The sequence below is a fragment of the Phymastichus coffea genome, unplaced genomic scaffold (assembly GCF_024137745.1).
Source record: "Phymastichus coffea isolate CEN01 unplaced genomic scaffold, Cenicafe_Pcof_1.1 PCOF00052, whole genome shotgun sequence".
In the NCBI taxonomy this organism is placed as follows: domain Eukaryota; kingdom Metazoa; phylum Arthropoda; class Insecta; order Hymenoptera; family Eulophidae; genus Phymastichus; species Phymastichus coffea.
The window spans coordinates 195,185-222,214 of NW_026706863.1; the positions used below are offsets into that span (position 1 = coordinate 195,185).

The 27,030-nt window shown below is 35.9% G+C and overlaps 2 protein-coding genes across 3 annotated transcripts in view; both read right to left on the bottom strand.

Annotated features, from left to right (window-relative positions):
* LOC131665565 (uncharacterized) overlaps positions 1-2,471 on the bottom strand; it is a 107,920-nt gene extending 105,449 nt beyond the window's left edge. Inside the window, exon 1 of the mRNA XM_058937527.1 lies at positions 2,294-2,471. The gene's annotated coding sequence lies outside the window, so the exon portion shown is untranslated. The remainder of the gene's footprint in view (positions 1-2,293) is intronic.
* Positions 2,472-20,581: 18,110 nt separating this feature from the next.
* On the bottom strand, positions 20,582-27,030 carry LOC131665546 (PHAF1 protein CG7083). Of its 2 annotated transcripts, XM_058937480.1 has the most exons (9): positions 26,631-27,030; positions 26,150-26,554; positions 25,429-25,511; positions 24,850-25,077; positions 24,521-24,736; positions 24,305-24,454; positions 23,684-23,848; positions 23,417-23,593; positions 20,582-22,717 (listed from the first exon to the last, which is right to left on the bottom strand). In XM_058937480.1, exons 2-9 carry the CDS (start codon positions 26,211-26,213, stop codon positions 22,517-22,519), a joined length of 1,284 nt encoding a protein of 427 aa, XP_058793463.1. In that variant the 5' UTR covers positions 26,214-26,554; positions 26,631-27,030; the 3' UTR covers positions 20,582-22,516. The 2 variants fall into 2 exon arrangements, with proteins under 2 accessions (XP_058793463.1, XP_058793462.1); XM_058937479.1 differs by having other exon boundaries at positions 26,150-27,030.

Below are 27,030 nucleotides of genomic sequence, written 5' to 3' on the forward strand. Positions count from 1 at the left end.
GCAAATCACGCGTTATTTAACTTTCAAGTCCGAGAAAACTTGTTAGCTTATTTCTTTGGGCAGAGAGGAACTCATAGAATCTTCCGTTTCAAACGAAAATTAATATCTTTCACAAAGAGGACAAATGAAATTGTCTTCCCTATATTGGTACTCGCGTCCTGAAAATTCGAAGCTCGCTTGTTATTTACCGATTGCGGAATTAATATTGGCAATTAAGAGGGAAAATGCCCATGAAACTCTCTCCCTTGGAAATAATAATTTGCATTAATTTTGGAAAGAAAATATGCCTTTCATAAGATTCAACAAATGCTGGAAACTTTTAAGAGGTAATGCTTTTGCTTTTTTCTTCAATGGAAAAATTCTCCACTTTTTTAGGCACAAAAAGATAATAAGTATACACAGTTCACGCTGGTGCGCAGTTCCTATAAGTTGAAATATTGATTCAGAATGTATATATATATATGTGTAGAGGGGGGAAGTAAAGGGGTGGAACACCCAAAACGGAAATTAGTCTCCGAGTAAACCGTTGGCCAGCTGCCTGTTATCAGTCATAACTTTAAAGCGCTTCCGATAATAGTTGTGAGCAAATATATATATATATATATATATATATATATATATATATATATATATATATATATATATAGCCTATAATTTGTAATAAATCTGACATCGCGCACCCTCTAGTAGATGCACCAAAATCATCCTTTCACTCTACATGATGCTCATAAATAATGGATTTATCAAGATTGACCTAATAATAAAGAGACTTTTATATACGTTTCATGATTTATTGCCCTCTCGAATGATAAAGTTTGTACTGCATCGACTGACAGCCGCGCGAAACTTGATCGTTGAATATTTTAATGAAGCATTAGATACAACGCTACTTGTTTATCTGAGTTTATCTGAGCAAACTTGACACTTGCTGCTTTGACACACTTAAGAAACACTCCTTAACGAAGAGAATATAGATCTTTTCTATTCATAGTTAAAATCTATAAGGTCTAAGTGTCTCCATACGACTGCTCAGCTTTTTCTTTTTGTTTTTCTTCGCCTTAACGTCGTTCGTAAGAAAGCCAATGAAAACAGAAGACACATTTAACAGGCAGATAAATTATCAACGTAATATTTTTTTGTTTCGAAAAACGCGCGATTTATCGCTGCTGCCCTCAGCGAGAAGCAACACATACGTCGACCGTAAATTTAGCCGGCGACAAGTGCATCCAAGCAGAATGTGCTCGGCCTTCCGGATAAATATTGTTTTGAAAGTCATCGCTACGCCAAAGGCGTCGTAGCGTAATCTTCTCCTTCGTCTTATTGTGTGCGCCAGTGAACAGTCGAGTCAATCATCCGTGCCGGCTGATCGTTCGTTCGTTGCCGGGATATTACGACCTCCCTGCCCCCACTGCGGCCAATGTCGACGTCTCACGGGACGACGGACAATTTTTGGCGAGTTCGTACGCGTCTTCCTCCATCCCCGTATTCTTTATCCCGAGAATGAGTGGACGCCGATATTTTGCCGTTTGTTTATTTGGCAACAGGAAATGAATTGCACATCCAATCGCTTGTGATATTAAAGTTCTTTTAGAAAACAAATCTTTCGCACGAGACACATTAACGTTTAATATCAAATCTACCTGTCTGCGATAAGGCGAAACATCGAATGAATGCACGACGATAAAAGATCGCGCGCGCCAAGGTAAAGCTGGCGTGTAACGTCGAGTTTAGCTTTAAACGCACACATCTACGAATGCGAATGAAACCCTAAGAGCAAAGCGCTGCATCGGTGTGTAGATAACCAGATACTTTTACTTAGGACAGTTATCTAGACAAGATAAATAATTTAATTACGGGATCAAGCCTGCTCACACAATAACAAAAATAGAAAGGCTGCGATCGATTTGTGTAGCTCGGTCTTGTTAAAAATTCAATTGTCAGCGTATTCATTGTAGCCGCCACGCTCTATACCTATATTCGTCTATTTACGAAATGGAGTCACTGTGTTTTCTTTCTTTTATTGCTCCGAGAAAAAAAAATACATTGCAATAGCATTGAAAAAGACTCATTTGACTCGTGGATTTTTTATCAAACAAGAGTTCACGTCAAGACGTTGACACCGCAGAATAGAAAAACCAAAACAGTTCGCGCGACTTGCGTGGCGCTAATGAAACAGGAGCTACTAACAGTCAGCTCTACGAGCATAAAGTATGACTAGCACGCGTAAACGAAAGCAAAACAAAAGAGTTGTAATTGAAAATAATTAAAGAAAATGGAAGATGGTTGATTGTACCTTCATGGCTATTGCTGTACAACGACAGATTGCTGCATAGTTTGAGAGAAAGAGAAGGGGAGAGAAGTCCACACACGCGAAAAGAGAAGACAGTCGAGAATGGAAAAATAGAGAAATGGAGGAGAGAAAAGCGCACACGAATTGTTTTCGTTTTTTTTTTTTTTTTTTTGATCGCAACCGCTCGCCAGCGTACCTCACGTATTACTGGCGCGAGACTCGCGAGTAAAGCGTAACAAACCCGACGGCGCATGCGTTTCTATCATCATCCCCCTTCGCGCGATAGAAGGAGGAAGGGAGAGCGGAGGAGGGCGCCAGTAGGATAAGAGACATGTTCAAGAGGGCAGAAGGAGGAGAAATACTTTTCGAATGTATAGCAATTGCGACGCGGTGATAATGGCACAGCCGTACCAAGCATTGTCGCAATTAGCGATATCGACTGCGACTCTGCCGTATTACTTTTTAATTATGTCTTTTCTAATATGCATATTACGTGCTGTTTGCTCATGGAAAATTGCTCGCGTGTAGTGTTGAAAGAATTTTCGTTGCAGTGTTTTCGGACAGATTATATGTGAACGTTGGATCGAAATCGATTACTACTACTTTGCACAGTATATTCTCGAAATTACGGTCTTAGATTATTTTTTCGAATACGTGTTTATCCAAACTTTTTTTTTATAATCTATCTATATGATCTTATTGAGCTCTCGTGATCGGAACTTTATGAACTCTCCGCGAAACTAAGGTTTCACAAACAAATATCATTTTCAGTTAGTTTTCCCATCAATAAAGGCTCAATGAAACAAGGTACAAAGTTTGCTAGTTAAAAAGTCACACGCTTGTTACAGTTTCATGATCGTCGAAATGGATTCAGATAAAATTTTGAAATTACCTGTCAAGTTCTAAGGATCCTTGCTATCGATAGCTCAAAAATCCTTGGTAAAGCGTGCGCGCAATGAAAGTTTCCCTCCCCGACATTGATAACAACACGGTAAAGCAGATAACGGAAGATTAAAACGATAATGTGAAGGATAACGTGTGTGGCGATTGAAAATTTACTTGGTCGGATAGTAATGAATCCTTTTAAATTTACAAGCTTAAAAAAATGTACTTATGCGTTGTTAATTTACCTTTTCTACGGAAAAATTGTTAAAGCGAAGAGCGCTATAGCAAAGCCACAGAAAAAACAGAGAGAAACTCCGAGAAAAACTACCAGGAGAGAAAGACACTAAAGGTCTCGCCAGCCGATCGACCTGTCGGCTGCACAGAAATAGCAATATTCCTTTGTCGTCTCTCTCTCTCTCTCTCTCTCTCTCTCTCTCTCTCTCTCTCTCTCTCTCTCTTCTCTCTCTCCTCTCTCTCTCTTTCTCTCTCTTTCTCTCTCTCTCTTTCTCCCTTGTAATTCAACGATCAAAATCGACGTGTACGTTCGAACACGAATTCCACTGAGGGAGACTTGTCTAATTGATTAATACGTAATTTTCTCAGTCTTTTGCGTAATATATATGTTACACTAATGAGAGTTACAATTTACCGAATGAGATCAAGCTGAAAAATGTGTCTAGTTTTCAAAAAAAGTTTTTCTTTACGAGCTTAGTCTAAAAAAAAATTCTAAAAAGATTTTGAGAGCACACATTAAGGGGCTTTTTCTTTTAGCCGAGTTATAAGCCTTTAAAAATTACTGTCATGAATGTATCTTACGGATGACCTCGTTCTATTTTCTAAACGAACCCTATATATATATGAACAATTTTAGTACGTTACAAAATTTATAACAAAGAGCGTTCAAAAGTTGAACGTATTTTTTTAAACCCTAAATATTTACGGCAAAAATAGCCATCAGATAAATATTTTTAAAAACACAGAACGTCCATGAATTATTATAGAACCATTGCGGAGATTACACGCAAAAAGAAAAAGAAAAAATAAGAACCGAAAGATATCAAAATTCAGCGCACAATCGGCCTCCCCAACGCACACACCTCACTCTTCCCTGTCCGACATCCATATGAAAAAAAAAATTATATATATATATTGCTCGGGGAAGCAAAAAAACGGTTAAGCTTGAGAAAATGCTTCAGCTTCTGAAGCTAAAGTGCGTACCAGAAGAAAAAAAAACTAAAGTTCCGCTGGCATTGCAGCGAAGCCACTCCGAGGCATTAGTTCTTGCCTCTCTCTTTCCTCTCGACCAAAAAATACGTGACACACACATAAACACTCACCGAGTCAAGCCACATAATAAACGATACCCCGCAAAAAAAAATAGCAAAGGAGGAATGATGATTTTTTTATTTCGCGTACTACTCCGTCTTACTTTGCCCTGCGCGCACACGTGTAATGGAATACATTAGCGAAGCAGCGTAAGCCCACTTATTAGCGTAACCCCACAGTGTGAGAGGAATACGTAGACACAGAGTGCACTACGACGATGATGTAGAGGGGAAGAGGGGAAAAGGTGTCTGTAAAAGAGCACAGTAAAGCATTTGACAAATAATTGATTGATTAGTTATTGTTTAAACTATTCTTTGTTGTAGGTTTTGAAGTGGATGCCATCAAAATCAAATCGTTTTTCATATTGAATCGTTGGACCATTCTTAAGTTTAACAATCGTAATTCGAAACTTTTACTGTTTGAAAATAATTTCCGTTATAATCAAATAAATGTAAGCTTTCATGCCAAGTTAAGCGAGTAATCTAATAATTATGAAATCTAATACTTATTTCGATGTAAAAGCTGTTTCTGGAAGGTTCAATATCTGAATCTATACCGTAAGGAAATACTACGGACTTATTCGTAAAATTTAACGATAATCCATTCAAACTAACAGTCACCTTCCAGTGACCAAAATACGTACGATGCCAAATCGAATCCAGCTATTCCAATTAAAACGAGAACATTGTCTTTCACGCGATGCGTATACGTTCACCATTATTGAAGACATATAGAAGATTATGTTTCCTAAAGAAGGTGTACAAACAACAGCTTTAGGTCGAATATTGATCGAATGGTTTGTTTACGTACACGTGTAAGCTCAAGTCCTTCGTTAAATCTCTCTTTTGTAAAGGAAAAAGTCTTACGAGTTGGCGATCTGATTGAGCCGACGACTTGTCTACTCATGCGAACAGGATTTCCAAGAGAACACGTGCAGGAGAGAGGATACCGTGAGATTTCGTTTAATCATTGAGAAAAAATGAAATGCTTAGAGTCTTGTAAACGTTCAGATTTTTCTATATCTTCATATATCATAGATAATTTCACTTAGCTTTAGTATTCATAGTACTTCTTAGAAAAGTTTTTTTTTAAATAAAATTCCAAGATATTTATACATAGGCTTTCTCGAAATAATCCTAAAATGAAATTCAATAACGGTCAAATTATCTAACTTGCAGTAGTACAAATTAGTTTTGGTCAGACGGCAGTTATCCAAAATCGATTATGCAAATTTTGTAAATTATATTATTTATACTTTTGAAATTAAGGTATTACGTAAAAAATCCGCCAATCATATAAATCAAAACGAATATTTAAAAAATATATTGTAATACAATGAATAAGTAGAAAGTAAACTGTTGATTTTGTTGAATTCACTTGAACAAAAAATAAAATCAACTATTTATCAACTCGTAATCTTCTGACTGTTTATAAACCATATTGCCTTTCAATCTGCTAGAATCCAATGTCCTACATTTTAGCAGTCCTCTTTCGCATATAAAGATCAAGCGCTTGACCTCTATAACTTGTACATTCGCCCTAATATCGACATCAATCGATACTCTCTTCTCCAAAAGTATATTTTTAATTCAAGAAAAAATTTCCGTCGATACTTTTCGATACCAAATTCGTGTCCTGTAACTGGAATCCTGTAATCCTGCAGATTTCTTTTCCAGAAATGTATTGATTACATAAGTTACTCGTTATTTGACATTAACCTCACAGTAACATTTAAAAAAAACGTGTTTCTTCCGGCCAAGTCGAAACATACACATACCTTAAAGATGTAGGTGATGACCCCCTTTTTGTCACCACGAATTAGCATGACTGACACGTCGTGAATGATGCGACGTGTATAACCCTGCCGTGGCTTATGTCTCCCTCGTATATGTAGGACGGACGGATGATCATTGAAAGCAACGTTCCACTATGCTCCTTCTATGTTTAGATGTGTGCGAGTGTGTCGACGGTTATTTATATGTCAAGATATTTCATCGAGATACGACTAACGGTTATTTTTTTATTTTCTGATAAAAAGGTCACAAAGGCTTTATGAATTCCTAATAAATTGAAAAAAAAAATTGATAAAAGACACTCTTTGTATTCCGATCAAAATATGTCATTTTTATCCCGTATATTCAGTTGAAGCAATGAATTTTTATCAAATTTTATGACCTAATTTCGACACTTGACTACGATTCTCGCCCGATATACTAGATCAACATTTCATTGAGATATACACATTCATTAAGTGAATTTCATGAAATTTGCAATTAGGATACCTCGAAAAATGTGAACGACATAAGATACACAGCACTCTTAGAACAAAGATTAAGAATGCTTGAATTTCGCGCGGTACACCGTGCAAAGGAGGGATTAGCATAACCGCGAGCACGGACAGAGTATAAAAATAGTCTACAATTTGCTTCGCGAAAAGTACATTTAAAGATTTGAAAAATATATAAAATATAAATGGAATAAATTTTCACTATCAACAACAAAAAATCGTTTTGAAATTCAATTCACGAAACAAAATGTGGAAATTCAATATAAAATTATTTCGAGGTCAATCAACTTAATTATTAATATTCAAAAGATAACTTGATAAAAAATATTTAAATTACAGATAAAGTATCGAGCGAGCGTTAAGGAGAAAAATTAATCTCGATAGTTCCAGTATGAAATCAGAATAATATTCGTACATCTTCAACAAAGGTCAATTAAAAGTAGTAAAAGATAATTTCATGATGAATCCCAAAAATGAAATGCTTTAAAATCTTTGTCGCAAGTGTGAATGTGCCATTTCGAAAACAAACTGAGTTGCCGGAATAGAAACAAATTTTCCGTTAATCGAAGAAGGAATGATGGAGGAAATTTCGTTAAATTACTTTCTAAATGAAAATAGACATTTGACAAGTCCGTTTTAGTATTGTAAAAGAACGCAGATAGAGGAAAAGGCATATATGAAAGCTCGACTTGTTAATAAGAGCGGGAAGCCATGCGCTAGAAGCACGAATCATTTTCTAATTCAGCGGAATTGAAGCAAAGCCAACGTGTGTACAAAGGCACTCGCAGGGTAGTAAAACTCACACGCGCACACAGGGAACTTTCGCTCTCGCAATATCATATCTATCTAGGTACTAGCATGAGCTTTGCTTCTGATATTAATGAAATTGTAATGGATGTAAGGTGTAGTTAATCATTAGTTTCGCGAAAGGGAAAAAAACAGCAAATTGGATGCAACTAAAATGAGCACACACAAGCATATGACTGCATACAAAGCAACGAGCAACCGTTGCGTTTAATTATCTGGAAATTACACGAATCATCCACGTGTCGTTTATTCCGCTAATTATTGTACCGTCGAGGCGCAAAAAGAAAATGTATGTACATACATGCTACGGAGGAAATTAAGTTTTTCTTTAAAAGCACGCGCGGGCGCACTGCCTGTGTTCTACGTGCGCGTCTTCATTAGAAACATTAAAATGCTTGAGGGCTGATGAATACTCTGCGCGCGTTTTTTTTTTATTTTATATGAAGCTGTATTCCATGAAACACTGCTAGTACTTGCAACATCTGTAATTTCATTTACGAACCAAAAATACAATAAAATAGTCAGATGATAACAACTTGTTACCTCGAGGAGGAATTTTCATTTGATTTATACTTTTTCAGCTCTACCGACGTAAGTAATCCAATATACCGATTTCATGTTTAGAGCAAGGAATTTTGTTTGGGGGGGGGGGGGGGGGGAGTAGAAAACCGCAGAAATTCTTATTGTTTGAAGAACGCCATGCGGTATAATTTTGCTAAGCGTAGAAAATTGCGGAATGCTTATTAGTAAACTTGATGATTTTTTTCCTTGAGGATAATGAATTTTTGTTTTTGCCCTATATACGATGCTTCTATGCCGATAGTTATGTGAAACATTCGTTAATAACAGCATTCCACGGTTCTTAAAAGAAGGAAGGTTATTTCAAATGTTTACACTTGAAAATATTGTGAAATACCAAAGAATGGAGTGAAATTCTACAGAGTCGGTAGTGAATGTGAACTCGTTACCCTTACGTGCTCCATATTTTCCCTTTACCGAAAACGAGAAGTCAGAAACAAACAGCATTCTGAAACTTCGCCCATAATTTCTAACGCGAGAAAAGCAGAAACCGTGAAAAGAGCCAGCGAAATCCTAAGTCCTTTTAAAGCGTCGTGAACGGCACTTTAAAGCGGGGGGGGGGGGGGGGGGGGGCAGGAAAGTAGAGCTAATCATGTCGGCCGACAATCGCCGTAAAGTTGTATACCTGGAGTGAAAGCGTGACAAAAGGGAACGGAGAGAGGCAGAAGCGGCTGAGGCAACCGCGCTCTCGACTCGGGCGAAAAAGCCCGCGCGAATTGCCCCCCGAGAAAATTAGAAGCGAAGATAAAGAGCCAAGTCAAATGGACGTCCTCTCTCTCTCTCTCTCTCTCTCTCGCATTTATATTCGTACGCTACGCGCGACAGTCAACGCTATCCTTTCCCGATTGCTCACGGCTCTAAAGTATCGAATTAATCTTTCTTTCAATGGCTTTTCGTGTAATTGTAATGATGAAAATATACATCTAGTACAAAAAACTAGTAGCTTCCGTAGCGAAGCAAAGAAAGCTATTACTTGCATATTTCCCTACATAAGCGTAGATCCGGATATTTTTTTAAATAGACTGCGATTTGGATATACGTTACGACGTATATCCTGATCACAGTTCGATGAAAGGAAGTTATTTAGCTACTTTATATTCACAAACATTTGTGTGAAGTATGAAAGCCAATTAATAACTCGAATAACGCCCAATAAATTTAATATCGATGAAATTGGAACCTTGGAAGCGGAATATTCGACGAACTAGAATCTGACGTTTTACTAATTAACAAATTTTCCATAAATTTCAATAAAACGATTTTTCAAATATTCTATTCGAACTTTTAGACTAATTGATCACTTTGATAAAACTGAAAGAACGTGATTAGACACGCGTTCTTGCTTTAAAACTTGATCCAATAGTCGAATATGAAACGTATTTGGAATAGTTTGAAAAACAATTGCACACGGACACACGCGCGCGCGCGCGAATAGTTTCACGTCCCAATTTGAAATATCCAGTTCAATTATATCCATCCATTCAATGCAACATAGAAAAAGGCAAAGCAGCAACGAGCGATAGACATTTTAGAGAATTTCGTTGACCCCACAAGATATAAAGCCGCGTGAATGAAGCAAGGTAAACATACAAAAATATGGCAGCGTGCCAAAATGTAAATCAGTGTTAAAAGAAATACTTTAGAGCACACCGGAAGAAGAAGAATCCCTTTCGGCATTCTTTTTCCGTTCTTCTTCCAGGGTGCAAAAAAAAAAAAATTGTTCCTTTCTGAAACGTATGCCTCTACTCTGAAGTACGTTCAATAATTATTGCACTTAGTAAAATTACGCCTTGCTCCCGATCTCTCACACGGAATCTTGAACAGATGCGAAAACAATCGCGGCGCCGTTCAATGCCGTATAATCTCTGACGTTTGCGCGAACTCGCTGCTGCTGGAATAATTTGATCGCGAGAGCTGCAAGGTTATGCATTATTCAATCCTTCCCTTGCCGGCGCGTTGTATTTTTGTTATTATTTTAGCATTGCTTATTTCGATAGAACTCACACAAATTACTCTTAAATGGCCAATAATTTTGAGCGAATCCCTCGTGCTTCTTCTCTACGTGTTCGAATTAATGAAAAAGAAAAGAATTTGAATGTTTTTTTTCCCTTTGCTTTCAACGAGGCTTTTCACACGGTTCTTTTTCACAGTCCCAAGAGCTATTCTATTGACTAGCACACCGCAGGAAAAGCTTAGCAATTGTGCACTTTGCGGGACCTTGTTGAGTGCAGTAATTGAAATCCACAAATAAAAATAACTAGTGATCTGCACTATACTGTTCTTGCTAATAATCACCGAACAATCGTACAAGCTTTAAAAAAAATTTACGATTTATGTAGCCATTAGAAATGCAGTGCAATGATAACTCTTTTGCAAGCAAACAGCCCAGAGATGTGTATTATGAAAACAATTTTTGTTGCTTGGGAATAATAGTAAAGATCGAGCTCTAGGTTCACTGACAGGCTTCATTCCTTTTGTTGGTTGCGCCAACTAGAATTGAAGCATGTAATCTTAAACGCTCGAAAAGCTACGACAGAAGATCACTTCTTTCGCTTGCTGTAATGAAACGACAAAAAAAATTAGTATACTCATTCTTTCAATAGCATGCAGTCTTGCCAAGCGAAAGAAAAATAAAAGAAAAGGAAGCTTACTCGCAATCACTTAAAGTCCTCCAAAGTTGAATCGATAAAAGCAGTAAAGTTGCCTCATCACGTGCAACAATCTACAACAAGAAGAGCCATAATCCAAGCGAGAGTAGCACAAATTGATCACCTGAGTGAGGTAAACTTGCACCTTGAAAGAGAGTGAGCCTAGCGTAACAGCGATTAATTTTCACTTAAGGTCTCGCTCGCAAGCCCTATAACTAATCGCCACTGAACGTCGCTCAATCACTCGAAATAATCCGATCGGCGCGCGTTCAGATATAATTGACGAGGCCGACGTACAACGAGGAGCGAAATAAAAAAAAATAATTACCGGCGATCTCCTCGAAAAAGCCCTTAAGCCTATTTTCGCACGCTCGCGCAAATCCTGCAGAAGATTTCGGAAGTCTAATGCTATCGCAGGATTTCGCGGTAAGAGCGAAGCGAGGATGGATAGATCTATGTATCTAGACGTATATAGAGGAAGTCTCGAGTGAGGAAATTCATGATTCTTGAGATCCTTGTTTTATTACTTGGATTTTACGCTGGGAACGATAAAGTGAAAGGGTTTTAGATGTCAGATCGATTTTTTTCATACTGAGCGAGAATAAAATCTTTCGCCTCGTTGAATCTTCCATTACTTATTAAAAATACGAAACAATATTAGCGCTCGAGATGTTTATTGAATAACAAGTGTAATTTTGCTTTACCGCTCGGAAGTTTTAAAGAGAGTAGAACACAGAGTAGTTGAGGTAAAAGACAGTCTAACAGCAGCAAAACAAGATTTATGTGATAGCGCATGATCCTAGGGGATGAAAAAGCGCAAAACTTTTTCCAATTATTTGTTCTTGTAGTCCGAAATTCAATACACATGCAATGTAAAAGAATGGTTTTTCCTAGGTAGCAATAGGCTTTGTGCTGACATTAGTGACGCCGGGTTGGCATATTCGAATTAAAAGGATATTTCAAAACAACTACAAAGGGTAACAATTTTTTATTCTCATTACCATTTTGAATTGCCTTCGAGTTAGATGCATCAATGTTTACATTATACGTTAACTATGATATTGGTCTAGTTATTTTCGATGTTTACACGAAGCATCAAGAGTAATCATGACCCAGGACTTGTGCAAACAAGGTACCGCAGGTGAAGCAAGTTCGACACTAATAAGGACAAAACTAGATTATTGAGTCGACTAAAATGTAATGTGTACATTCTGTAATTGAAAATGTGGAACACTTACTTCAAAATGTCTAGCGTTGGAATTAGAAGAAAATGTCACTTTAAAATATTTATTGCGAAACTTTTGGATGTCAATTAAATAAAATTATCGTATTAATTGAAACGTTAAAAAGCGACGATACGTATTTCATTACCGTGTATCAATTTACCATTCACACAGCCAAAGTGAACTTTGAACGCGAGGCTTCGCAAGTTCTCGACAAAGTTCGAGCAATCATTTACGTCGAAAACTAATACCTCGAGAAAAACAACCTGAAAGTTGAATGAAAAAGAGAGAAATGGAAACAAGGCAGCAGGCAGCAGCCCGTGCAGTGTAGTGTCTAGTCAAAAGTTGGCCAGATCTAGGATTGCAGGCCGTATCCCAGTTTTCAAGCTAAAGCACACGATGGGAAAGAACCGAGAGAGAGAGAGAGAGAGAAAGCTCGTGAACTAGAAAGAGACAGAAAGACCCTTAAAAGCCGCCAAAATCAATAAATCTTCCGCGTTCGTTCGGCGTGCTGATGCACACAGTTGTGCCGCCAAGTCCAAGAGGCCGCTGCTTCTTTTTTCCTCTCTCTCTCTCTCTCTAGGTAAACGACCTACCCGTAACTTGAAAATCTTCCAAGTATGAATCTTGATTTACTTGTACGTCGGAGAAACTTCATTTATCTCTCTGTCGTATTTTAAGCTAATATTTGAAAGTTTCTGCGTAGATTAAAGATAATACGTTACAACTAGGTGCATGCGCGAACGAATATCTCACATTGTGGAAAAGATTTATACAGTAATATTGAACTTTGCCAGTATTCTTGGACGTTGATATCCAAAGAACAAAATAAATAAAATATCTCATAAGCTAGCTACTCATTTGTGACGTATTTCCGGCTGAGTGATCGTGCTTCTATTTTCATGCACATTTGTATCGTCGCCCATTTTAATAAAGTCCAAGCAATATTTACATCGATGCGTCAAATCCAGTTGAAATTATTTGAATTTTAGGTTATAAAGCATTTCCGCGGTCACTTGGCAAAAATAATTCAGTTCAGAGCATGTGCAACATATTGCATTCTAAGAACAAGCCCACGACTGAAATTTCAATATACATTGTGATAATTCGCTGACCCGGAATCGCGTAACCTGCTCGCATAATTATGACATTCAACCAAATTTTTTGCGCGTGACACATCTCAAAGTCCATCGTTCCTTTGATCCTTAATCAGTATAAACATAAACAACAATAAAAATGAGAGCAGTCGGCGAAATTAGGCCATTTACCCCAGCGCGAAGCTCGATCGAGATACGAGGGTAACGCGCGCGCGCGCGCGCGCACTCACCTTTATTCGACTTGCAAACTCGCAGCGGGCACCGCGAGCGAATATACGTTGTCGCGCGTCGTGGCCGAAGGAGCCGTCGACGAAACGACCTGCAACTGGAAAATGACTCGACCGCGCGGTCGAGGGTATGATGCAGCTGTCGCTCGATGCCCGACTGTGGCACAACTATCACGATTTGACCTCGCGCGCAAGCTCGGGTTGAGTGACCCCCGCGCGACAACACACTGCACTATCGATTGCCAACGGCCACGTGGTCTCGCGCCAGAGCCAGAGAGAACGACTGCACCTTGGGACATACCAAACTGTGCGACCACGGGGTGATCTTACGCGCAAGCTCGACCTACCAGTTCTCCCACCACTGCCAAACCGAGTAGCGCACGAGCAAAGGGTGGGAGTGGGTTATACGAGCTTTATATTCCCCACCATCTCTCTCGCTCTCTCTTCGAAAGCTTCGCGTATAACCTAAAGCGAAGGATGCTTTCTTGTCGTTTATTTTTGAATTTTCTTGGCTGGAGAAAAAATTTGACAATCAATTATTACAACGTTGATGTTGCTTAACTCGCTGGAGCGAGCTTAAAAAATTAATTTTGCTTCTAATTTTCTGGAAAAATGGTGACAGATTGTATGAGAACGGTGGATAGAATGCGCTTCGACCGCAATTTCCAGATTATAAAAGAAAGTCCTGTTTTCGCCGTTCTAATGGCTCCACCTACCTAAAGAAAGCACTCAAATCAATTCAATTTCAATCAAATAGAATATATTTTATTTACTTTATCCAAGAATAAAAATTTTACAAGATAGTATATTTGAGTTTCATTGAATTATTTGAAATATCTATTTATAAACTTAAACCGCAATGGCAATGAATTCAGGATGAATTCTTTCATTTAAACTTTGCAATCGAATTGTATGGATTTCAGCTCAATTTGGAAAATGACAGCTATTTAAAATAATTTTTTTATTTATTCATACATGCACACACATATATATACGTGTATATGAACAGAAAAAAATCTGAGCTACTAATATATATATATACATATGTATAAGTAGCTCAGATTTGTTGCTATTATATAGTATTATAAATTCAGGTAAAATATTTGTAATTAAACCAAAACTTGCATAAAAAATCTACATATTTTACTTTAGTCCTTGTAACATAAGCTTACCAACAAAAATACAGACAAGCAGCAGATTGAAACATTTGGTTGCAAAATACGTTCATTCCGAAAACCTATCGTATGTCCTGCCAGTAACAGAGAAATGCACATGTAACAGCTCCCTTGTTAAGCTAGAGGCGTGTGGCGCAGGTTTCGAAGCGATACCAAAACGTTTTCCAAGCTACCTGCATACTGCTGATGAAGCGAAAAGGCGAAAAAAATTCTTGAAAAACTTGGCTTTAACATAGTCGAGTGATTCTTTAACGCTGCGCAAATGTGATTTTCGTCTGTGTGAAATTGAATGTTTTACAGCGACACGTTCGCTTCGAAAATTCGATTATTGTTTGTATACGCAGTTGCTGTTTTCTTTGCGAGTATTTGATTTTTAAAAAAATAACGCTGAAAAGGGTTAAAGTATTTTTTCTCTCGGCACATTATTGAATTTTCCTTTGGAATGAATGTTTGACACGTTTCCCTCTTGAAAGCTTGCCTTTTTGCGGAAGTGCATTCACTAACGTTATATTACATTACTTTTTTCCCCTCTCTCTTTTCACCCTTGACCAAGACTACTTCAAATACTTTTGATGGAAATTTTACGCCGCACGAGAATTAATCATTAAACTAAACACTCTTTTCTAAATAAATTTCCTTGAAACACGTGTATTTAGTTGTTCGCCGACAAAGAAAAAAAGAGAAAAGATATTAAACCATGCATTGAAAAGTTTTAATGGAATATCGGATGCAAAAAAAAAGAAGGGTAAAAGAAAGAAGAGAAACAAGTGATCGGGCGAGCGAGCGCGCAGTTCACCCATGAAAAGGTGTATTTCCAGTTTCGTTTTCTGCGTCACCGCGTTCGACTGGCCGGACATAAAGCAATAGGATTCGACGCGCATCAACGGGCGAACTTTTTATTCGCCCCAGTGGAGACCGTCGTCGTCACCGCTCGGTTATGACCAAGAGACGCCAACGTAAATATTTCCTCCATCCTCCTGTGAAAGTCGAACGCGAGCAACCGATTAAAGAAGGAAACGTAATCTCTTTGCGAGTCCCTAAAGGAATACGCGACTCCCGTGGAGTAATACGACACCCTCATTGGGAAATAATTTTATCGACGATTCTTTGGTTTCGATTGTACGGAAGAGAAACTGAAAGCTTCTTCGTTCGACTTCGCTATTTTTCTTTGAAAAAAAAATAAATAAAAAACTACTTATAACATATTAAATAAGGTGAAATTAAGTTAATATACTTTCATTCAAGCCTTTTTCCGTGATAACTCATTAAGTAACTATTTTCTAAACTTTTGGAGAGCATGAAAGTTTCATTCAAAATGAAATGAGGATAATTACAACTCAAAAGACAGGTCATACCAAAAAGGAAATGTAATTTTCAAGTCTAGCTCTATGTATACTCTGGTTTAGGTGAATTTATTTAAGCAATTTATCACGCAGAGATGCACTTTAAGTGCTTTTCACTGCGCGTTAAAATAAAAATGATCAGGAGAGATAAATGCAACGCTAACTTACAAAAACTAGGTGGTCTAAAAAATAAATCAGCCTAAAAATATCGGACGTGTGCAAAAGTAATTTTCCCTGAAAATGTTTTTTATTGATGAAAATAATCCGAAGACATTCATCTTCCTCTGTTTCCTGAACTAGCAATTTATTCGAGTATTGACTTTTGATCCCAATTTTACACTCCAAAATATTTTTTACCCCGTGTCGTTTGAATATTCAATTTAATAAATAGACAGATCATTTCTCATACATATCAGGAATGAATTTTTCAAATAAATAATAATACTTTTTTTTAACGTGGATTTCTTAATTCAATATAATTTTTTCAATATATTTCTTACTTTCTCTTTGTAATGAAATATCATTGTTACGTTGAGTTGAATACCATTTTAAAAGGAAACGTTTCTTTGTCAATGATTTTACTGTTCGTATCCTCGCAAATACCGTTAATAATTAAACAGTAATAAAAATATTGAATTGTCTGTACAGTACTATTCCGATACATACGTTCACTTTTTGCTTTTATTGTATTACTAATTTTTCATGAAACACTTTTGGAAGTTGGTGTGTTACAGCTCCCGGAAAAAAAAAGTCATCCCTATATGAAATTCAAAACAACGCCAGACTATAACAGCACATATAGCTTTTTTCGCCATCCTATATACACAAAGTTGCGTATGTTTTGTTTTAATTAATACACACTAAGGCCAATATATATACATCTACGGAAGAGAAGGTAGAAGCCACGAAGTGAACGAGGATATAACGCATTCATTCCCTCAGGGCATTACAGGTCCATTTTTCAATTAAGCAGTGCACTACGCCACCGCCAGCATACTAGTTTTCTAACTTGACGTTAAAGTGACGCGTAACGACATTAATATTCAATCTCTGCCCAATCGCGGAGAGAGGCGATTTCGCGCACGAAGAAATTCATTAAAGTCGCTGCCGTTGCTTTGTGTGAGGAGAAAGAAAAAGGGATTTAGAAACTGCTTTCGAGTTTCGTTTATTCATTGTACCCCGGCTTCTATTTTTTTTTTGTTTTTTGTAAGTTTACTTGCGCTTCACAACGCTCGGGGGAAGCTTTGTTGAGTTTTAATTTATTTTGAAGACTGCAGGCTGTCGCGAAAGAGACCCCCGTTCATTTTTTTTTCTTTGTCGTGTGCAAAGTTTACGAGCTTAAGAATGTTTGTTTAATTATCCTTGGGAGTTTTAATTTTCAAGTTAGTCGGCTAGATAAACTGACGGGCCTGAAAAACTGATAGCTTCGAAAAGAAATGATTCAACGATCTTTTCAAAAATATTAGCTTCACCATCCTCGTCCACTACCATTCTCTCATAAATACATTGCGTAATTTTCAAAATGCCGTTGTTTTATGTCTTTTCAATTAGAGCATTGAAATGACATATAGGCGCGTGCAGTATAATGAGCAATGATAAACAGCACACGGAGACGTTAATTATTAGCAAATGATTTTCCGACACGCTGCGTGCGTGAATAATATACCAAAGAACGCGAGAGAGAACATTGGATCCCGACCTAAAGTGAATACGTAATTCGGCAGCGAAACGTATATCGCTTTTTCGAGCTCATGCAGGTCAATGGAATTTTCATTAAAGCGCGCGTTGGAGAGTGAGCAAGAGTGCAACGGATTTTTGTAATGAAACGAGAGCCAATATAGAGCTTTTTAATTCACACTGATATCAATTCAATTAATATTTCTCTCGGTAATGAAACGTCGCCGCTTCTCTCATTTGACGATTTTCCAAAAAGGCGTAATTTTGAAAGAAAATTAGAGAGTCGATATTCAATAGCGCTGAAATGATTGCTTTGGTAATTGATTATTGTACAATTATCTCTGAATACATTCTGATCGATGCTGTATTGTGTAATGAAGCTATAGCTAGATTGCAGAACAACTGAGATAAATGATTTGACTAGTTCTAACTCAACTAATGTTTTGATAAGCAATAAAAGACAAGTATTTTTTCATCTACATTATCGCTGATACAATGAAACAATAACTAGACAATTGAACATTAATTGTAAATAATGAAAACATGATGTATAGTGTTTTTGAGATCTTTTATTCTTCGGGTTTTTATAACATACAAAAGGTCACGCAATGCGAAGTGTATGCGATCGAATAACATTAAACGCACAAATTAACTATTTTTTATACTTTATTATACAATATACTCTCATGTATGAGCGCAATTTTATGATAGCAACAAATATGAAATGGAAAAACTGAGCATAATTTGGTATTATTGTACAAATTAAACTTGTACGTATTACTGTGATAATCACTCACGCCATCAAATTTTATCTTTTAAAAAATCACGCAATAATTTTGTACGAATACTACAACAAATTGCCATACACACGCTCCTAGACGAGAAGTTAATAAAGCTTTTTTTTCTTTTAACATTTACAAAACTAAAAGTGTGTTGATTATGGCTTCTAAGGCTACGATACAGAATATCTAAAGAAAATGAATGATTTTGAATTTTTAATAAATTAATATTTTTCTAGTAATATTTTAATAGGTTACATATTTTAATAAATTCAATGGAGTAGCGTGTAATTTCACTATTTTGTAACATCTACAAACCATATGATTGCAAACGTTTGTGCGCTTCCCGAGTATGGATAGAACTCGAATCTTCAAAAAAAATTCGACAATCATCCTCTTCCAAATGTACCCTTATTCAAAAGTTTGTATTTAACGGAAGCGCCCTTAAAGTTAGACTCATTTTGTTTGAATAATTCCAGTGTACTTTCTTAAGAAGGCTTGTAAGCGCTACTCCAATATTATATCCATTAGGGCTCTCTGATATTATTTACAACATATTTTATAATATTTTGTTATAACAGAATTTGTGTGATTAAAAAAATTGGTTATTCATCCAGTCGATCGCATTAATTTTTCTTCAATGATATCCACGCAAGTTTTGAAAATGATACAAATTTAGTGAGTATTGAGAAGGATAAAAAACGGTTTAACTTTAAGCGCACTCGAAAACTACGTATCCTGTATTTTTCAGTGAGCAAAGACTTATTCGAAGAACTTAAACGTAGAACATTACAAATTTGTAACTAGAGAGGTATTATTTGCTTCATTGTACACTGCTTTTTTTTATTTTTACACATCTAGACATTTCATTTACGCTATCGGAGTTTCCACGCGATCCCTCACTGTTTCATCAGAAAAAAATTCACTGTTGTATTATACAAATACGAGGTAATTCGTAACTTTAGAGAAATTGCGAAAATGAAACATGTAGGATTGGACAGTCGCAGAATCATCAACATATACAACACAGTATTACGAATAAAAGTTTGATATTTTTATTCAAGTAATAAATAAATTACTGGCAAAGAAGCAGTTAAAACACTTTTAGTTTACATCAACATGCCTTTAATTAATATAATGAACAAATACAAAATCCTGCTGGAATTTTTTACAGACTTTTTTCTTTACAATTGAAATAAAACTATTTGTACAATAGTAACGAATGAAATGTATGTAGAAATATACATGTCGGTACAAAAAAATTTCTTTCGAAACGAATATGTAATAGATTTTAAAGTAAAATAATTTCGGTATTCGTGTGTAGCATTAAACATCGTAATAATTGCCATTTTCATTTTTTATGTCCCCTACTTACTTATCGTTAAGAGATAAACTTGAAGATTATACGCTACAACGGTACATTATACGTATTTACAATTCTGACGTGAAAAAACGCGAATATTTGTGGGCCCTATTTTTAAAACTTCCTTAATATGGTAATTACTTCTTCTACTATGCACTTTTTCCGTATTTAGTTAAAGATAGCTATTAACTAGTTTATCTGTTTTAGTGATACTCCGGATATGTACAAACTTTATTTCAAAACTGTAAAAAGTTTAAGAGCACAAAATGTAAGGAGAAAAAGAGATCAACGCTATTTGAAATTAGAATAAAAATAACTGTAGGAGCGTAACGTTTTAAAGGCTATGGTAAAACGATTTTATTGCACAGTGCAAAGTCTCATTGATTATCTACCTTCATTTTAAATATAAGATCCGTACAGCAAATATATCTTAAAACTTAATATTTATAATTGTGAACGTCCCCAATGTTTTTCTTTATTATACGATTGTAAAAAAAATCATGAATGTAAAAAACATTTGTTTGGAAAGTAATTCACTAATGTACGTTCGAAAATAGAATGAAATAAAAATCCAACGAGTATGTATTCTAATCCAGTTAATAAATACAATTAAATCTATTACATCTAAGAAAACTATCTATTTGTTTGTTTAATGTGTGACAAAATGAAAATAAAGAAAACCATCCGACCATGCCTTTACAAAGCTCCTACCAATGAGGCATATAAGCCTCATTCAAGCATATAATCAAGTAGCAAATATTGAATTGTTCACAACTCGAAGCACCTGTGTCAGTGCAAAATGGCTAAATAAAAATTTAACTATAACTTATTGGCTTATTTGTATCCATTTGCACTCTAACTATTAAAAAGGACAATTTATACGTTGAGACAATTTTTTTATTTTACACTTCAGTGTTACTTCTTTTTTGGTTAATTTCGGCAATCCGACAATTATAAGATAAAAAAAGTCATTTTGTTAACAATGCTTGTTTTGGCGAGGAGAAAAGCAGGACATAAACTAACAAAAAAGATATCCTCGTAAATTAAAGTAAATAAAACGATAAACAATAGCAGGTTAAAATTAACAAAATCTCAATCTTGTATTACAAATGAACACTAGCTTCCCCGAATAAAAAAGAAAACAAAAAAAAAGAAAGGTACAGAGAAAGATAATGTGTGCGCAATAACACATATTATCTTACATCACCGAAAATTCGGAACCTTTAATATATTGATCTGTTATGTTATGCTGCGTGAAATAATTATTGTCTCGTTGTGATGTCAAATTTTGTTTCGTTTTCATTTTACCGGAGTTCTCGAAATCAAATGTACGCTCGATATAGTATCTTAAAATTTTCGCATACCTAATTCCATTGCGTTGCACATAGAAAGGTAACTGCGATTCCGACCCACAAGTTTTATCACAAAATAATTTCTACGAATTTCATCGACATTTTACTTGCTTTTGCTTAGTAATTATTCTAAAAGATTCTCTCACTCGCAATCATTCGTTAATTATCATTATTATTAATTACTATTATTAATATTATTATTATTGTAGTTATTATTATTGTTGTAATTAGTTAATACATCTATAACAAGTTGAATTAAAAAAATTTTGTTAGTGCTATTTTTTTCATATAAAAATATTTAGCTCTTTTTTGACATCCTCGAGTTTGTTTTTTTTTTTTTGGTAAACTTATGAATCGGAATCGCATCAGATTAATTTATTGTTTATGTATATCGAATTTATACTTTACACATTACGAAAAAAATAACAAGTTATCACTTAAGGTTTGCATTTTGCCTATCTCCATTATAACTGACTTTCTACTCAACAATATTGCCAATGTTGATTTTTGTTTTTTAAGTAACAAAAAGAAAAATTGATTACCGCTTACTTCGGTCACAGACATAGCCAACTTCAGTACATCATACAAAAAGACTTATCTTATTCTTTATTATCTTTAATGAGTCGTGAATGTGTGTGTATTGTTTTGCACATATCAAAAAAAGATTGACTGGTTTCATGTTTACTAAACGTTTACATAATTCAACACAAGCGCTAAAGAAAAATTTTAGGTCTTAGAAACCCGTATCAGAGAATAAAAAAATACAACTAAAACTTTTCGTCACTCGACGATATATTTTATGATTTGAATCACGTACACACCATGAGTGACGAATTTCATTGAATAAAATTGCAGCAAGAGCTCTTTCGTACGAATTTAAAATTCGCGCAACGGCTCCAGATGTGATGCCTAAAATTTTCAAAGCACAAGTGTCAAACGTCGTCGAAAGAACTAAAATAAAAACATCAGTAACCGATCAAGACACAAACAACAACCATGGCATATCTATGACACTTAGAACTCGAACTTTACACAATACGCATGTGCTCCTTATAATAATAATCAGCTTGCCTTAAATACTCATAATCCTTACAAGTTAGATATTTTTTTGTAATTTTTTTACTTGAACGCTCTCTCACTACGACTGTCAAAAGTTGTTCTCAATCTGCTCGACTATTATAACGGACAGTACCAAACGTCGATTCGACGTTCACCTCGTCCCAAGTCAAGCATTTACTTTTACGCCATGTATCTCTCGTTCAAATTGTTTTATAATTTTTTTACGGGATTTACGCAGCATGTTTAAATTTTTTTGGCGCTCTTTGCACTGCTGTTACTGCTCAGAGCTTTTACGAAACATTGTATTCAAATCATTTCGGCGGTCACTTTTTTCTCTTTTTTTATGACATTTGTTGTATGTTTGATTTAAGATGTGCAACCACCTTGATTTTACCAGGGTCACGCGCTTGTAGTGTAAAGGGTGACACTAGCGATGTGATGATTAGCCATCACCTCGACTATGGCGTCACGGATACCGTAGCAGAAGGTGCAGCCGAACGGATTGGTCGTGTTTGTCGAGCTTGCACGGTTTAGAACCACTGGACGCGATGATGCCTTTAACTGCTCGCTCACTCGATCCCACTTTGTATAGGCAGTTATCTGTATTTATTGTGATTTTTTAATTTGGGATGCTTTATTATTATTATTGAAGAATTATCCTGATATGGTTTGATAAAAATTATTTTGTGTCAATTTTAAGTAATATAAGAAAATTAAGTTTTCAAAGAAGTATATAGATTTAATATTTTGAATAAACAATAAAAACTGCATGTCTATTTCAAATTATAACTGTGTAAAATCATTTTGAAGATTGTACATTTTATGACATCAATTTCAAATTTAGTTTACTAGCGTGAAACTATATGCATAGAATAATAATTTATAACTGTAAAAAGAAATTAAAAAAATTCGTGAATAAATAAAAATTATTGTTTATAAATAAATAAGAATTTTTAACTATAAAATATTTTTCGACACTCCGTGCGCAAAGTGCGTCTTTCCCGCACGCTCGGCAGAAAACGTGCGTTGAAAATCGCACTTTCCACACGTCGTATCAAAAAATACGGTACGGCACATGTTCGGGAAAGAGTTTCTCGTCTCGTGTATCTTTCCACCCTCGCTTCGCTCGGGCGTAAACGCCACACGAGACAAGAATCTACTTTCCCGCACTTATATCGTAATGTACTATTTTAGTCATTTAATTAACACAATATTAAGCGGAAAAAATCGAGTAAAAAAATATATTTAAAACGAACTTAATGAAACTAAATTTGATAAATGTAAAATAATATTACTTACAGTCACTTGAGCTGGAGAAACATCTATGAGATTTCCAGAATCTGTTTTGAAATTTTCTGCAGGTAAAGTAAGTGCGAATTCACATCTATGATACATATTGAAATTATAGTGTCCAGGATAATTGGTATGCAGTACAAATTTCTTCACACACTGTGTTCTTGCATCAAACAAAATATCCTATGTACACAGAAAATCATTGTAAACATATGATATAAGAATTTTCGTATACCATAAGTGGTAAAACAATTAATTAGCATTTTCACTCACCAAACCAAGAGTAAAGTAATTGTAGAAGAAATCCGACCGTCTAATTTTGTCCCTTTTATGAGCATGTGGACTATGAATTCGCATCTTATCTTCAGCTTTAAAAAATACTCGAGAAGGTGCCCCAAGAGCACTTAAAACATCTTCGCAGGTATCACCAAACCACACCTATAGAAAGAAATAAATTATTACTTATTATTAATCATTAATTAAATGAGTGAACTATTTTCCAAATTATATCATTCAGTTTACTGGATATAAATAAAAATAACAGTGATAAAAGTATCTTTTTAGATAAACATACAGCTTAGGAATCTGTTTGAAAACATACACATGATTAATATTCCAGACTGTTTTTTTCTATTTGTTCGATTAGCTACATTTCATTTTCGATATCAAGCAAGAAAATGAATGTAAGAAGTCACAAGAATAGATGTTTCATAAAAAAATTAGCTCTTTAATGATTTATTACATTTCAGTGGCAATAATGATTATCTGTAACTGTGTAATAATTGAAATCAAAGAATTTATTAATCAACTCTAGTTCACATAGTCATAAAAATTATTTTAATTAAAATTTAAACTGATAATAAAATTTAAGGAAAAACATTTATCAATATTTACCTCTTTTGTTAAATTGTGTCTTTTAGGTTCAAGAACTAATCGACTTCCTGAACTACCTTCCATAAATAGATGCATTCTGATTCCTGTAGTCCTAGATTTATCTCTTATCACTTCAGCATTTTCCAAATAGAGATTGTTATGATAACAGACCTATCAAACATAGACACTTAGTAATACTTCAATAAAATTGAAACACTAATAATTTAGAACACTTACCAAAGGCAGAGGTGGTGGTGGATCTTTTAGACAGCGTTCCTCACCATTTGAACCACCTCCAGGTGTCATATTTCCCATGTAAATAGCTGTTTTGACCACAAGTGGTGAAGATCCATTTTTGAATTGTAACGAACCCAAGCCATGAGCATATCGTGGTTGAAATTCAGAGTCGATTGCGAAATAGAAAGCTAATCCTCTAAAGTTTAACACAAAAACCTAAAATAGAAATTGATAAAATTAAGAATGTAATAAAATTTATCAAAAATATTTGCCAGTTCATTGACAGATAACATTAATTTAATCAAAGCAAGCAAATGTATACAACTCACATGTTTATCACTATCATAAACACCTGGGTGAGTTGCTCCAAATGAATGCTCAATCTGTTCGATAGATGGCAAGACCTCTGGAGAATTAAATGGCAACCCACAGTATTTAAGTTTAACTAGCTTCATGTTATATATTTCAATAATCTTAAGCCTTTGTACAACTGGATCAAATATGAGCCGAACCCCATCGTGAGGTAAATTAATAACTAGATCTACTTCTAATGGATTCTGAAAGGAGAATAAATATACAATTACTTCATGTCCAGTAATATTTCAGTTTGACAATGTGTAAAATGAAGAAAATGATTTTCTTTACAACTTAAAAGAATTTACATTTTATTAGCAATACTTTTAGAGCTCAAAAACATTCTGCAAATGTTCTTGAACATTATTATATGAAAGAAATTCCTTTACACATAAGAACATTCAACACTTTTCACTTAGACATGACAGAATATTCATTTGTTAAAGCTTTGTTAACAGGTGTTGATGTATTTTATTTTGGAAGACTTATTTACACATACACAGTGCTCACTTTAAAATTAAGATGATTATATTCATGTGAAATTCAATACATACCGTATCACTATATAGTACTTGTACTCCTCTGATAATGCCCACTTGCGACTGTATTATTGATACAGACTGGGAAAAATGCATGCCTGTAGAACAAAAACAAACAAAAAATATCTTTTATTAAAATATTTTGCTTGCTGTTGTATCAATAAGTAAAAATCGTACGTTCGATCTATATATTGTTGCCCAATCGACCAAACGTGAATGTGTTATCTTAAATACCACGAGTGATATCGACAAAATTGCGGAAAATGCATGTATACATGTTTTACCCCATCAGCTGAGACGTATACGTGCATGCGTGTACTAGACGGTGAGAATATGGTGGTACGAAGAGGGTCAAGGAACAGTTAGGTAAACTGCGTCGAAACCATAACAAAGATACACACAATTCTTGCATACATGAAAAAGAGAGAGAGAGAGAGACAGAGAGAGAGGGAGTGAGAGAGAGAAAGCGCAGTGTCAAGGCGTATACAATTGCATCAGCATACATCCTGATGTCATCTACTCGAAAACGCCCGAATCAATTAACCCCTCCAAAAATTACATAAGACAAAAAAAGAAGACTCTCATAGCGTCTTCTTCACGCGCGACAGTGGTTTGTTTACATGCGCGCATTGTCAAAATAGAGAGGGACACTCAGCGATAAGAGTGTATAGAAGTTGCTAAAGCGGTGAACGACAGGCACATACTTCGTTGTCACGCCTTTATACTTCTCACTTACCTAAAATGAACTCCCAGTGGTCGCAGCCGAGTGATCTCTCGGGTACGACCTCGAGTTCCAACATCCTGGCCTTGATGATTCTTGTTGCTGTTGTTCAGCAAAGGTTTTCAACGACGCACGTACACAAACACGCAGACGCGCACTACACTCTGCGTCGTTATTTTTTCTTATAGCGACAGAAGACACGACATCGAAGAAGTTGTGCTGCGTGCGAAAGAGAGTTGTAACTGCGTTGTTTGTTTGTAAGCTACTGACGCTCGGGGACTGCCTCGCTTCGCCAGTTCTCTGGCGCGTTGTTAAACTCGCTCTCTTTGTCTGGCAGCGCTGCTATCTCCCTCTCTCGCACGTACACTGCGTCGCACTTTTCGACACTATATACTAGGCAGCGGCCATGTCAACTGTTCGCTGGAAAAGCGAAAGCGTGAGAGGGAGAGAGGAAAATAGAGATAGAGAGATTCTCAAGTCCAACACTACCACACACCGATTCAACTTCTGCGCTCTGCCTCTGCGTTTACTGAGGCTCGCCTTTGTAAGCTGCGCAGCTGGACTGCTTTCGCCGCAAACAGCTGATGAGCCAACCAATCTCTCCCCACTCGTCCCTCCTAAACTATGTATGTATATCTAAACCACCAACGCACAACTCAGCTGTCGCTCTGCAGCAGTTGGGCACGTCGAAACGGTCAGGGCCGTCAATGTCGCGCTAGGCCCTTGACTCTTCAAACCTCTGATTAGGAAGCGATCGACCTTTTTCATATTTTTCACTTTAATTCTATTTTGTATGGGAAACGAATGTTTTACTTTTACGACTGCGCGGAATAGAGTCGAGGCCTACTTGTATGTGCACTTTTTTTATCTAAAACGAGTAAGAGAACGACGTTTAG